Raw genomic sequence first — 14,079 nt, forward strand, 5'->3', positions numbered from 1 at the left:
ACCTGACGTGGGACTCGATCCCAGGTCTCCAGGATCACACCCTGGGCTGCAGGCGGCGCTAAACCGCTGCGCCACTGGGGCTGCCCGCGTCCCAGTGCCTTTGTACTGGATAATTCTCACCTCATACTCTGGGCTTCAACTTAAATGTAACTTCTGGGAAGCCTCCCCTGGCTACTCCAGCCCTTGCCTCAGCCCCGCCAGATCAGTGAACTTCTCAGCAGGGTGTTCCCGGAGCATCCTGTTCAGAGTTATTGTTTTTGCTTATTTTAATTGTCTCTCTTTTCTACTAGATTATAGCCTCCTTGAGGGGCCTGGGCTGTATTTTGTGTGCAGTTCTATCATCAGTGCTGTAATTATATGTATTGCAAGAAAATGCCGTAATTGGAGTAAAATGTTAGATACCCGGCTATAGAAACAGACACTAAGCTATGTTGTGATTTTCATTAGTTGTCTGAAATCACAGATATGTTGTCTTTGCTTTTCATGATACGTAATTACCTTCCTACTTACTTACATCAGAGCTCTCTGTTACTTGAAGCTGTGCCAGTTTGAAGAGGCAAAGCAGGACTGCGATCGGGCCCTTCAGATAGACAACGGGAATGTGAAAGCATGCTATCGACGAGCCCTTGCTCACAAAGGACTTAAGGTGAGGAAATCTGCATTTTAATATGTAAATTACAGCTCTGAAAACAAACTGGTTTTTTACAAACAAAGCCTGGGATCATGGGAAAGGAGTGAGATTATCCTGGGATTTGATCCTGGTTCTGTGCTAACTAATCCCGAAACTTGGAATAGGCCTCAGATTTCCACTGCCTTGAACATGGAGCTAGATAATTTGTAAGATTCCTTCCAGCTCAAAAATGATTTATTTCCTGATTTTCTAAGGAATTTTATGAATTGCAGTAGGCCCACTTAAAGGCCAGGAAGGTTTCTTATTGAATCACTGAAGGCAACCGGCGGTGCCACTGGATTCCTCCACCAAAGGATTGGGGTTGTCTGGGGTGGGAGGAAGGCTTCAGAATGGAAGATTGAGTCACCCAAAGGAAGTTGGTAGAGACATCACAGATTGGGAAGCTCATGGTGATTTGGGCCTTAAATGGGCTGGTCATCAGTGTGAAACTGTAGAGTGGTGTTCTTCTCTTAGAAAATCACACTATTTTTTTTTTTTTCAATTTTTATTTATTTATGATAGTCACACACACACACACAGAGAGAGAGGCAGAGACACAGGCAGAGGGAGAAGCAGGCTCCATGCACCGAGAGCCCGATGTGGGACTCGATCCCGGGTCTCCAGGATCGCGCCCTGGGCCAAAGGCAGGCGCTAAACCTGCTGCGCCACCCAGGGATCCCCAGAAAATCACACTATTAAAAGTATTGTGTAATTACACTTTCCTTTATGCTGATTCTTCTGCGTAGAAATACTTGAATGAATGCTCATGTTTGTAGAAAGTAACATCACAAGGACAAATTATGACATTCTGGGCGATGGCATTTCTTGAAATTATATTTCTTAAAAACCAATTTGTTTTAGGGTCTAATACAATGAAATTCACACATTGTAAGCCTACAGGTCATTGGCTTTTTTCTCTTTAGAGATTTTTTGAATTGAGGTGTAATTGATATATATAAAACATTATTGGTTTTGGGTATACAGCATAATGATTTGATTTGCCAAATGATCCCCACAGTAAGTCTAGTTAGCCCATCAGCATACATTACAGTTTTTTTCTTATAATGAGAACTTTTAGAAATGTACTCTTGTAGCACCTTTGAAATATACAGTATAGTGTTACTACCTGTGGTCACCATGCTGTACATTATATATGCCCCCAGGACTTTATTTATTTATATTTTTTAATTGGAGGTTTGTACCTTTTGCCCCTTTCACTCCCCCTACCCCCTGCCTCTGACAGCCAACAGTTTGGTCTCTGAATCTGTGAAATTCCGTTTTGTTCTAGATTTCACGTACAAGTGAAGTCCTCTGGTAATTGCCTTTCTCTGACTTAATTCCCTCAGCTTGTGCCCTCAGGATCCATTCATGTTGTTGTAAATGGCAGGATTTCCTTTGGCTTGACTAAGTAATACTCCATTGGGTAAAAATACCACATTTTCTTTATCCTTTTAGTCACTGAAAGACACTTAGGTTGTTTCCCTGTCTTGGCTGTGGTAAATTGCTGCAGTGAACATGGGAGCTCAGACGTCTTTTAGATTTAGTGTTTTCATTTCCTTCCAGAGGTGGAGTTGCTGGATCATACGGTAGTTGTATTTTTAGTTTTTTGAGGAACCTCCATGCTGTTTTCTGCAATAGCTGCACCAATGTACATTCCCACCTTTAGTAAACAAGGGTTCCCCTTTCTTCACATTTTCACCAACACTTGTTATCTCATCTTTTTTTTTTTAATCTCATCTTTTTGATGATTGTCATTCTAACTGGTGTGAGGTGATACCTCATTGTAGCTTTGATTTGTATTTTCCTGATGGTGAGTGATGTTGAGCATTTTTTCATGTACCTGTTGCCCATCGGTATGTCTTCTTTGGAAGAATGTTCAGTTCTCTGCTCATTTTTTTTTAAAGATTTTATTTATTTATTCATGAGAGACACCCAGAGAGCGAGGCAGAGACACAGGCAGAGGGAGAAGCAGGCTCCATATAGGGAGTTCGATACGGGACTTGATCCCGGGGTCATGCCCTGAGCCAAAGGCAGATGCTCAACCCCTAAGCCATCCAGGCATCCCTCCTCTGCTCATTTTTTAATCAGATTTTGTTTTTTGATACTGAGTTGTATGTGTTGTTTATATATTTTGGATATTAACCACTTACCTGTATAGGCTTTGCAAATATTTTCTCCTCCTTGGTGATTCTTCATTTTGTTGTTTTCCTTTACTGTGCATAAGCTTTTTAGTTTGCCGTAGTTCCACTTGTTGTTGCTTTTGTTACCTTTGCTTTTGGTGTCAAATCCAAAACCCAAGACCAGTGTCAAGGAGCTTTACTGCCTATGTTTTCTTCTAGGAATTTTATGGTTTCCAGCCTTATGTTCAAATTTAATCCATTTTGTGTTGATATTTGTGTATAGTATAAGATAGTGGTCCAGTTTTCCCAACACTATTGGAGACTGTCCTTTCCCCAGGGAGAACTCTTGGCTCTTTTGTCATAAATGAGTTGACCATAGATGCATGGGTTTATTTCTGGCCTCTCTATTCTGTGTTCGTTCGTTTTCTTTCTTTTTCTCTTTCTTTCCTTTCTTTTTTCTTTTCTTTTCTTTTTTCTTTTCTTTCCCCTTTCTCCCCTCCCTCCCTCCCTCCCTCCCTCCCTCCCTCCCTCCCTCCCTCCCTTCATTCCTTCCTGAGCTGAAGGGAGATGCTCAACCACTGAGCCACCCAAGCATCCTTGGCTGCCTGATTCTTTAAACTTGCTTTCCTGACAAAGTAAAAAAATAATGACTTTTTATACGTCTTTAGAATGAATTCTAGAAATTGTATTATGCCGGAAGATAATTCGAAATTTGAGTAATCCCACCCCATTGGATCACGAGGCTGGCGGTTTGTATTTCTAGTTTGAGTTCTTGTAGCTACATTTATTTATTCTGTAGTTTGAGTCATGTGCCAAGCGAATTTAATTTCCAGATCTTCAGAGGGGACACTTCTTATAAAATGCACCAGAACTTAGGCAGGGACCCACTTTGTTAGGTGTCTGATAAGGCATTGGCACCGACTCGGGGGGTAGCAGGTGCCCTGCCTGTACTCCTCAGTTGAGCACTCTGCTTTCTTAGATCTTTTGCTTTTCTAGTGGATTTTAATTTTGTGTGTGTGCACGCTCGCCAGTTTTGAAAATTACAGGGCTTTCATTTAGAATTCCCCCCCCCCCACATTTTTATTTAAATTCCAGTTAACATACAGTGCAGTACTAGTTTTGGGTATAGAATTTAGTGATTCAGTGCTTCAGTACAACACCCTGTGCTCATCACAAGTGCTCGCCTCAATCCCTATCACCTGTTTAACCGCCCGCCTGCCATCAGTTCTAAGAGTCTGCTTCTTTTTTTTTTTTTAAGATTTTATTTATTTATTTATTTATTCATGAGAGAGAGAGAGATTGAGGCGCACAGGCACAGGGAGAAGCAGGCTCCATGCAGGGAGCCCAATGTGGGACTCGATCCCGGGTCTCCAAGATCACGCCCTGGGCTGAAGGTGGCGCTAAACCGCTGAGCCACCTGGACCCTCCCAAGAGTCTGTTTCTTGGTTTGCCTCTCTTCTTTTCCCCCTTAACGTTCACTTGTTTTGTTTCTTGAGTTTCACATGTGAGTGAAATCATGTATTTGTGTTAGAATTTACTTCTTTTACTAAATGCCATTTACATGCTAGACTGTGGAATGCCATGGTGAAGAGACATGGTGATGGCCTTAAGGAATTTGTAGCCAATTAATTGGGTATGCTGTAAAGCCAAAAATTTCAAAAAGTAATAGAATTGTTTTCACAGGTTAAGTGCATCGATTAGTATAGGTTATCATAATACATGTGATTATGCTTTTTTTTTTTTTGAGGCTTATTGAAGTAATTAGCACCTTCTAATGCCCTCCTCAGGAGCCACACTTCTCTCTGTGTAGGCTCTGCTCTTCCCTTCACTGCATGGCTGTTTTTCTTCAGGTCTTGTATTCTCTGACAAATTTATCAAAAGGAGACTCCTTCCCCCCGTTAGTATCCATAGAAAGCCTTGGTTTTCCTCATTGCTTAGTGATACTTTATACTTACTCACTTGTTTAGTTTTTAAAAGGTGTTTCCCTTACTTTTTTTAGTGTTTCCCTTCCTAAGCCAGAAGCTCCCATGAGGGCCAGGGCTCAGGAGCTGGCTGACTGGCTCCTCCTCCACGTGTCCACTCTTCCTGCTTTCTTGTTTTCTCTTATCAAAGTGTTATTCCATGTTTTCTTAGGTCTTCTCCAGGCAGACAGATTGCTCTTTAAGTACATATTTTTCTTAAAAACAAATAAAACAAAAACGTATTGTTTCTTGTGTGGGACTTCTTCCATTTTCAAGGCTGTAGCTCACAGATCCGTTTTCAGGCTTCTCCCTGGGAGTCCACAACTGTATTCTTCTGTCTTGTGGGCATTGCTGCCTTGATCATCCCAAAGATTATATCTCTGTGCCTCAGTTTTCTTATCTTTAAAATGGGGAAAGAAGTTAGTAAGCTATTGTGAGTAAACTAATGCTTTAAAAATGCTGAGAATGGTAAGAGTTAGCAGTTATTACTGCCTCAGCTTGCTCTGCTGCCCCTGCTTCCTTGCCTTTCAGTATGGTTCCCAGCATGAACACTTTGGATGGAAATATAGTGTCACTTGTGTTTTTGTAGCAGGTTCCAGCTGCACTGTCCTGACACAGTGCTATGTGATTTGTTACTAACACATAGTGTATTGTAAGTAATTTACCTTTTAATGAATTAGAGCAGATTTATCTGTTTAAACAAGTCACTTTTGCTCTACTGTCCTGGGTGGAGGGGGAAGGGATATGGCTTCCCAGCTAGCCCCCCAGGAACGTCACATAGCCACTAGCCTGTCTACCTGTGCCTCAGCCTTCAGTGCATGCTGTCATTGGTAGGTCGTGAATACTTAGGGAGGTTACACATCATTGGAATTCTTTTCTTCCTCACAGAATTTTTGTTTAATCCAAACATTGGTCTGGTCTGTAGTTCTAGAATGGCCTGTCACATCAGACTGATTCTGTGGTATCTGACTCTACTACCACATTCTATGCTGTTTTGTTAAGCTCAGATTCCTTTTCTTTCCCCTCTAACCCTCCCAATGTATTATCTTGACTCTGTGGAAGAATAAATGCTGATGCTAGCCTATTTGAACAGCATACAACTTTGAAGGGTTTTATGGTGCAGGATAATCTGTGACAGCTGACATTTGGATAGCCCTTTATATAGGTTAAATTATTATTTCTTCGGGACGCCTGGGTGGCTCAGCAGTTGAGCATCTACCTTCAGCTCGGAGCGTGATTTCGGGATCCAGGATCAAGTCCCGTATCGGGCTCCTTGTGGGAGGCCTGCTTCTCCCTCTGCCTGTGTCTCTGCCTATTTCTGTGTCTATCATGAATAAATAAAATCTTTTTTAAAAAAGTATTATTAATTCATTTATACTTGGTATGCTGTGTGAGAACCAGAGTAGAGAAGCTTTTGTTAACCTTAAAGATGAGAAAACCAAAACTCAAAGATTAATATTTTGTTCATTTCCTAATTAGCAGATGCCAACATGAGGATGTTCTTTCTTCCACTTACTACTCAGCAGACAACCTATGCCTACCACACTAGACTTATGAAGGTTGTGGTGATCCAGAATTGAACTTGAGTCTTCCAACTCCAGATTCTGTGCTCTTTTTTTTTTTTTCCCCTGGCGGATGTTTTATGTTTAAAGACTACTTTATGGGTCTGCCTTTATCATCAGGGTACTAAAAGGGGACCCCTGCACACGTTCTGTGCTACTCAGCTCGTCATTCTCACTTCCACTTGGGCTAATCTGTGCCCCTTCTTTTGCTTATGAAGATTATTTTTTTCTGCCTTTCTACTTTCAGGATTATCAGAAAAGTTTAAACGATCTCAATAAAGTTCTCCTACTAGATTCAAGTATTGTTGAGGCAAAGGTGGAACTGGAAGAGGTAACCAGATTCCTTAACATGAAGGATAATATAGCATCATTCAACAAAGAAAAAGAGAGAAGGAAAATTGAGATTCAAGAGGTAAATTTGTATTTGATTATCTTTGAAAATACTCTTTGGGGGATTTTATATTGGATTCTAAAGTCAGATTCCTAGGAGTTCTACAAAGATGCTTAACCAGTTAGAACAACAAAACTTTTCCTTTGCCATAATTAGGCATTGTATTCCCCAGGTTGGGTCCCTGGAGGGCATTGGGATTCTGCATTACTGTGGATCTTCCTTTCTCTGCCTCCGCCCTCAGTCTGGCCTACAGTTTGCTTTGTTTCCACCCCATAGTGCTCTGAGGGCCTGTGGCCATCGAACTTTGTTTCAGGGTAGACCTGGAGAATCCTGATAGGACTTATTCAAGTTTCAGTGGCCCTGCCATGCTCCATGGGATTTTTTAGATTGATTAAGGCCTTTTTACCACTCTGAAGCAAGACTGCCCTAATAGAGTTCTTGGACTACCCCCAGAATCAAATTCAGTGTCTTGTGCTCTAGCTCTTCCTTCGCCTCCAGTGAAGAATGTCAACTCATAGGGTGCCTGGGTGACTTAGTGGGTTAAGCATCTGACTTGATTTCAGCCCAGGCCATGATCTCAGGGTTATGAGATCAAGCCTCCTGTCAAGGCTCTCTGCTGAGTGTGGAGGCTCCTTAGGATTCTCTGTGCCCCTCCCCCTCCAGTCCCTGCTCGTGAGCGTGAGCGCGCGCGCGCGCGCGCACACACACACGCGTGCACTTGCTCACACTCAAAAAAAAAGCTGAATTCTTCTGTATTCATGAATGCTAATGTCATCCCATTTATCACCTTATACTTCCATTATAGAGTAAAAAGCCAAAAAGTGAGAGAAACCAGGAGTATCTTTCCTCTGAGGGAAGAAAATAAGTGTCTTAAGGCCATGTCTCTGTTAAATATAAGGAAATAAGTGTAAAATTTATCATGAAAAAGAGAAAGTTGTTACAGGTTTTTTTTTTTTTTTTTTTAGGATTTTATTTATTCATGAGAGACAGAGAGAGATACAAAGGCAGAGGGAGCAGGCTCCCTACAGGGAGTGTGATGAGGGACTCAAACCTAGGACCCCGAGATCACAACCTGAGCTGAAGGCAGACGCTCAACCGCTGAGCCACCCAGGCGCCCCTGTAGGTCTTTCATGGAAAACTATAAAAAAAATTTAAAAATATTTTCATGAATGGATATTTAAATTTCTTCCTAAAAAAAAGTAGATTTTACTATTTGTTACTCTTCCTTAGAATTTGACTAAAATGTAGCCTACTAGTGTTTTCTAGTTCCTTCCCATTTTTAATAAATGTAGCTTGGGATGTGTGCAATGGCAGTTCCATCACAGTATCGTTTTTTGCCTCATGAAGGTGAGTGAAGGCCAGGAAGAAGAACCTGAAAGGACCTCGGAGGAGCTCTTCACTCACTGCATGGCCTCTGAGAATGGGGACACAACTAATGGGCCACCAGAATGCGATGAAGAACTACCGATTACCAAGCCTAACAATGCCTATGAATTTGGTCAGATTATAAATGCTATTAGTATGAGGAATGATAAAGAAGCCTGTGCACACCTTTTAGCCATCACTGAACCAAAAGATTTGCCAGTGTTGTTGAGTAACAAACTTGAAGGGGATACGTTCTTCCTCCTCATTCAGTCTCTGAAAAATAATCTTATTGGAAAAGATCCCTCACTGGTGTATCAGCATCTTTTATATCTGAGTAAAGCAGAAAGGTTCATGGTAAGTGGAAAAATAATAGAGATGGATTTTCTCCTAGAGTTTCTGTAACTTTAAAATGTTCATTTTTTTAAAAAAATTAAGCTAATACAGTTTTTCTCTTTCTTCCAGATGATGTTGACCCTAATTAGCAAGAGCCAAAAGGAACAAATTGAACAGCTCTTTGATGATCTCTCAGACACACCAAATAAACATTTTACTTTGGAAGATGTACATGCCCTAAAAAGGAAGTATGAGCTTTAAGTCAAGACTTGTTAGATTTCTTCCGTGCATGCACATGTTCCAGTAATGCTAATGGGATGGTATTGTAATAGAGTTGCATGGATAAAACCTGGTTTAGAAAAGATCCTGTGGTCTGGGCTATAAAATATTTTACTTATTTTTATACATAGAACATTATATTCTACAATATACTTTTTATTAGTTGTAAATATTTTCTTACATACCAAGAGCTAACATCTTTATATTTAATATTTGGAACTTGTTTAAAGTACATTTTAATTTATGTTTTAATAACTTGTTAAAAATTTGAGTTAAATTACATTTTTTGGGCTATGAAAGATTCCTCTAAAGTTTGATAGAAATGTAGTTCTTTAAAAGTGAAAAATCATTAACTGATTATTATATCACCTTTATTTCCTGCTATAAATCCCATTTTATACTTGTAGATTACGGTCTGCTAGGGTGAAATGCAACACTTAAGTCTTACAACATGAAGTGATTATTAAATAAATTGTGATTAATTTAAGAGCCATAAGAGGAACTTACTTTTTCTTACATGGAAACGTTGCTTAACAATTAAGAACAAAAATTGGCAAAAATTTCTATTACTTAAAGTTCCCATCCTTGGGACGCCTGGGTGGCTCAGCAGTTGAGCATCTGCCTTTGGCCTGGAGTCCCGTATCGGGCTCCCTGCATGGAACCTACTTCTCCCTCTGCCTCTCTCTGTGTGTGTCTCTCATGAATAAATAAATAAAATCTTAAAGTTCCCATCCCATATATATTGCTTATGTAAATGATAAAACTACCACCATATAAAAAACTAAGCCTACTTTTTTTCACCTCCACATTGTCCCCAATGTTTAAATGTCCCTTTCCCCCCTCCTTTAACCGTGACTATATTTATTTCCTTAATGGAAATGAGAAAGTGAAGAAATCTTATAATGAAGGCTCCTATGTTAACTGTGTCAGAGTCAAGGTATTTCTTAAAATAAAACATTCAGGTCTGTATCTCTGTATCAATGTACTGTCATTTATTCCTGTAGTTGTTAGAGTCAGTTCTCTTTTTCTGGCACATTCTTTTATTCTTTAGAAGATCTCTTTTTAACTGTTCTCTTTTCCTTCGTTCATTAGTGGAAATCTATGGCTCTGTAATCTTCAAGCAAACCAGTCTTCTCCTTCTGAATGTCAGTAAACTTTACAGTAGAGACTTAAAAAGGAAACCTTCTCTTTTGTTGGCAGTTACATACCCAGCACCTAGCTGCAAGAGGGCTAAGCCATCTGGCAGTAATGACCTCTCCTTCAGAGGAAGGGGAAAGCTGTACATATAGTGAGTGTCCAGCTATGTCAGTTGTGTGGGTCATGGCTGAAACCTGTTTGTCTCCAGCAGCAGCCAGGGTACTTTAGTGGGACCTCCATGACTGAGGGGGATGAAGAGAGGTGAAGGAGGCAAATAAGAATGAATACCAAAGGCCATTAAAAGAATAGAGTTCCTGGTAACTGCTTTAAAACCTAAGCAGGATGCCTGCCCACATACCTTCGGGAGTATCCCACTCAAGAATCTTTCCACTGGATTGCCCCCACTGGGTCCAGTGGCACCCTCAAAGCCCCAAGTGCTGAACTCACATCAGCTCCCACTATGTGGCTAGATCCCTGTGCAGTGAGAACAGATTCAGTGAAGAGTGGTCTCAGAAAAATGATCTCTGGGCAAGGGAGAAATCACAAACTGGAGCTGTGGAGCTAATAGCCCCACCTTCTGGAAAACAAAAGCAAGGTTTCCAGCAGCCAGTCTAGCGAGTTACAAGAAAAGATGGGAAAATTTGGGGATCCCTGGGTGGCGCAGCGGTTTGGCGCCTGCCTTTGGCCCAGGGCGCGATCCTGGAGACCCGGGATCGAATCCCACGTCGGGCTCCCTGCATGGAGCCTGCTTCTCCCTCTGCCTGTGTCTCTGTCTCTCTCTCTCTCTCTCTCTCTATCATAAAAAAAAAAAAAAAAAAGATGGGAAAATTTTAAGAATTCTGCCTCTAGAGGGAGCAAGAAGAGCGGAGCAGCTTGACCCATTCAAAAGCCTAGGAAAACTGACGTAGCAACACCAGTGATCTGCCCTCCATGGGAAGGCAGCCAGTAAAGACTCAGGATGAGTCTACTTCATTTTTTTTTTTTTTTTTTGAGTCTACTTCAAATGTGAAAACAGCAATGCAAAAACACAAACATGAAAATAAAAAATATTTCACCCCCAAAAGATAATTCCAACAATTGTGCTCAAAGACAATATTGTGATCTAGCTGATAAATTCAGAACAACTGTTTTGAAGAACACAACTAGTTGTAAGAAAACAATACAATGATATTAGGAAGGAAAATATATGAACAAAATAACGTTTTAAAATAATTATTTTAGAGACCATGCATGAGTGAGAGTGTGGGCAGAGGGCAAGGGGAAGCCAACCACTGATCGCAGGATCCTGAGATCATGGCTTGAGTCAAAACCAAGAGTCAGATGCTCAATCGAACAAAGAACTCTTTATCAAAAAGATAAAAATCATAAAAACCAAATTCTGGAGTTGAATTTAGTAAATGAGATGAAGACTATAACAGCCTCTAGTAGAATAGAGCAGATGCAAGCAAGAATAAATGACTTAGAGGATAGGAATTTTGAAATAATCCACACTCTAGAAGATAAGAGGGAGAAGAGGGCAGAAAGTTTATTTTTTTAGAAATCGATAGCTCCCCTAAACCTGCGGAGAGACTTGAACATCCAAATTCAAGGTTCAAGTTTACCCTATTATCTCAATGGGAATACCTTCTCCCGGACACATTACAAGGAAACTATCAAAAACCAGAGAATCCTAAAGGCAGCCAAGGGTAAAAAGTGTAACTTACAAAGGAACCCTCATTAGACTATCTGATTTCTAGGCAAAAAACCCTGATAGGCCAGGAGAGTAGGATGACATATCGAAAGTGTCCAAAGATAAACATTGCCAGCCAGAGTTTCCTTCAGCAATGGAGAAATAAAGACTTGCCCAACAAACTGTGGGAATTTATCACCATTAGATCTGCTTTACAAGAAATGCTGTTAGAGATATATAAAGAGTTAAAAGGTGATAAAAATAGGAGAGTAGAGCCTTCCTAGGCAAATGAAGATCAGTTGCTATCAGCATAAAATGGACTGTTACATGAATGAAATGTTTTCTGTAAGCCTCATGTTAACCACAAAGCAAAAAATCTAGATTCACGAAAGATTTAAAAAGGGAAACATACGCATGGTACAGTATACCCACCATGGAAAATCACCAATTTACAAAGGTGAAACAAGAAGGAAAAAGGAACAGGGGGGAAAAACTGGGGAAAAAGGAACAATGGAAATCAGTAAGATGGCAGTTGTAAAACCCAATATATCAATAATTACTCAATATGAATTGAATTCACCAATCAAGTGGCTGGAGAAAAAATAAATAAGACCCAATTCTATGCTGTGTACAAGAGACTCACTTCAGCTTTAAGAACACAGGCTCAATGTAAAGGGAAGGAAAAAGAAATTATATGCAGATGAAAATCAGAAGAGCAAAGATAGCTGTACTTAACATGAGACAAAACAAAGCTTTAAGCCAAAAATGGTAACAAGACAAGGTCATTAAATAATGATAAAGGGGGTCAATACGGCAAGAAGTCAGAACAATGTGTATGCACGCAACATTGGAGCACCTAAACAGATGAAGCAAATACTAACAAACCTGAATGGAGAAGTAGACCATAGAATAACAGTCGAGGGCTTTAACCCTTAATAGCAATGAATAAATCATCCAGACAAAATCAACAAGGAAATATTGGGTTTGAACCATACTTTGGACCAAATGGACCCAACTGACAGAACATTCCATCCATTACCAACAATCTATTATTCCCAAGTACACAAGGAACATTCTCGAGGATAGATTATATGATAGAACACAAGACAAGCTTAGCAAATTTAAGAAGACAGAAATACCAACCATATGTTCTGACCACAATGGTATGAAACTACAAGAGGAAAGCTGGAAATTCAACAACACACTTCTGAATAACCAATGGGTCAAAGAAGAAATCAATAGGGGAAATAAAATTTATCAAATGAAAATAAAGTTAACAGAAGGAAGGGGGGATCCCCAGGTGGCTCAGCGGTTTAGCACCTGCCTTTGGCCCAGGGTGTGATCCTGGAGTCCCAGGATCGAGTCCCACGTCGGGCTCCCTGCATGGAGCCTGCTTCTCCCTCTGCCTGTGTCTCTGCCTCTTTCTCTCTCTGTGTCTCTCAGGAATAATAAATAAAATCTTGGGATCCCTGGGTGGCGCAGCGGTTTGGCGCCTGCCTTTGGCCCAGGGCGCGATCCTGGAGACCCGGGATCGGATCCCACGTCGGGCTCCCGGTGCATGGAGCCTGCTTCTCCCTCTGCCTGTGTCTCTGCCTCTCTCTCTCTCTCTCTCTCTCTCTCTCTCTCTCTGTGACTATCATGAATAAATAAATAAAATCTTTAAAAAAAAAAAATAAATAAATAAAATCTTAAAAAAACAAAACAAAACAAAAAAAACGGAAGGAAATAGGGATCAGAGCAGAACTAGAGACCAGAAAAAAACAACAGATCAACAAAACTAAACTTTTTTCAAAAATGAAATTGACAAGGCTTCACCAGACAGACTCAAAATCAGAAATGAAAGAGGAGACATTACAGAAATGCATAGGATCATAAGAGCTTGGCATGAACAGTTACACGCCAGCAAATTAGATTCCTTTGAATAGATGAATTGCTTAGTAACACAGAACTCACAAGACTGAATCAGGAAGAAACAAAATCTGAGAAGACCAGTAAGAGACTGAATCATAATCAAAAAACCTCCAAACAGAAAACTCCAGGACCAGATGGCTTCACTAGCAGATTGTACCAAACATTTGAAGAAGAGTTAATCCTCAAACTCTTCCAAAAAATTGAGGAGGGATCACTTCTAGGATGATTCTATGAGGCCAACATTAACCCTGATATTAAGCCAGACAAGAGCCTACAAGAAAACTAAATACCCATCCCATATCTCTGGTGAAAATGAACATACTCAACAGTGAAAAAACAAAAGCTTTTCCTGTAAGATTATGAACAAGACAAGGATGCCCACTCTTAATACAAGTGTTGGAGAGCCTATCTAAAATAGGCAAGATAAATAAAAGGCATAAAAATCAGATACGAAGAAGTAAATTTTTTTTGCATTTGATATTTTATATAGAGAAGATCCCAAAGATTTGATTAAAAAATTGTTGGAACTAATCAAATCAATAAAGTCACAGTATATAAAATCGATAGAGAAATCAGTTGCATTTCTAGAACAATGAAACATCTGAAAAACTATCCCATTCATAGCAGCATCAAAAACAAAATGCCCAAGCTAAATTTAACCAAGGAAGTAATAGATACAGC

At 40.2% G+C, this 14,079-nt stretch overlaps 1 protein-coding gene across 1 annotated transcript in view; it reads left to right on the forward strand.

Moving 5' to 3' along the window:
* Positions 1–9,650, forward strand: part of SPAG1 (sperm associated antigen 1) — a 58,384-nt gene extending 48,734 nt beyond the window's left edge. The window contains exons 16-19 of the mRNA XM_025450337.3: positions 520–646; positions 6,561–6,725; positions 8,052–8,423; positions 8,532–9,650. Coding sequence (XP_025306122.3) covers positions 520–646; positions 6,561–6,725; positions 8,052–8,423; positions 8,532–8,663 — 796 coding nt within the window. The 3' untranslated portion in view covers positions 8,664–9,650. The remainder of the gene's footprint in view (positions 1–519; positions 647–6,560; positions 6,726–8,051; positions 8,424–8,531) is intronic.
* The last annotated feature ends 4,429 nt before the right edge of the window (positions 9,651–14,079 follow it).

Source organism: Canis lupus, chromosome 13 (genome assembly GCF_003254725.2).
Source record: "Canis lupus dingo isolate Sandy chromosome 13, ASM325472v2, whole genome shotgun sequence".
NCBI lineage: Eukaryota > Metazoa > Chordata > Mammalia > Carnivora > Canidae > Canis > Canis lupus.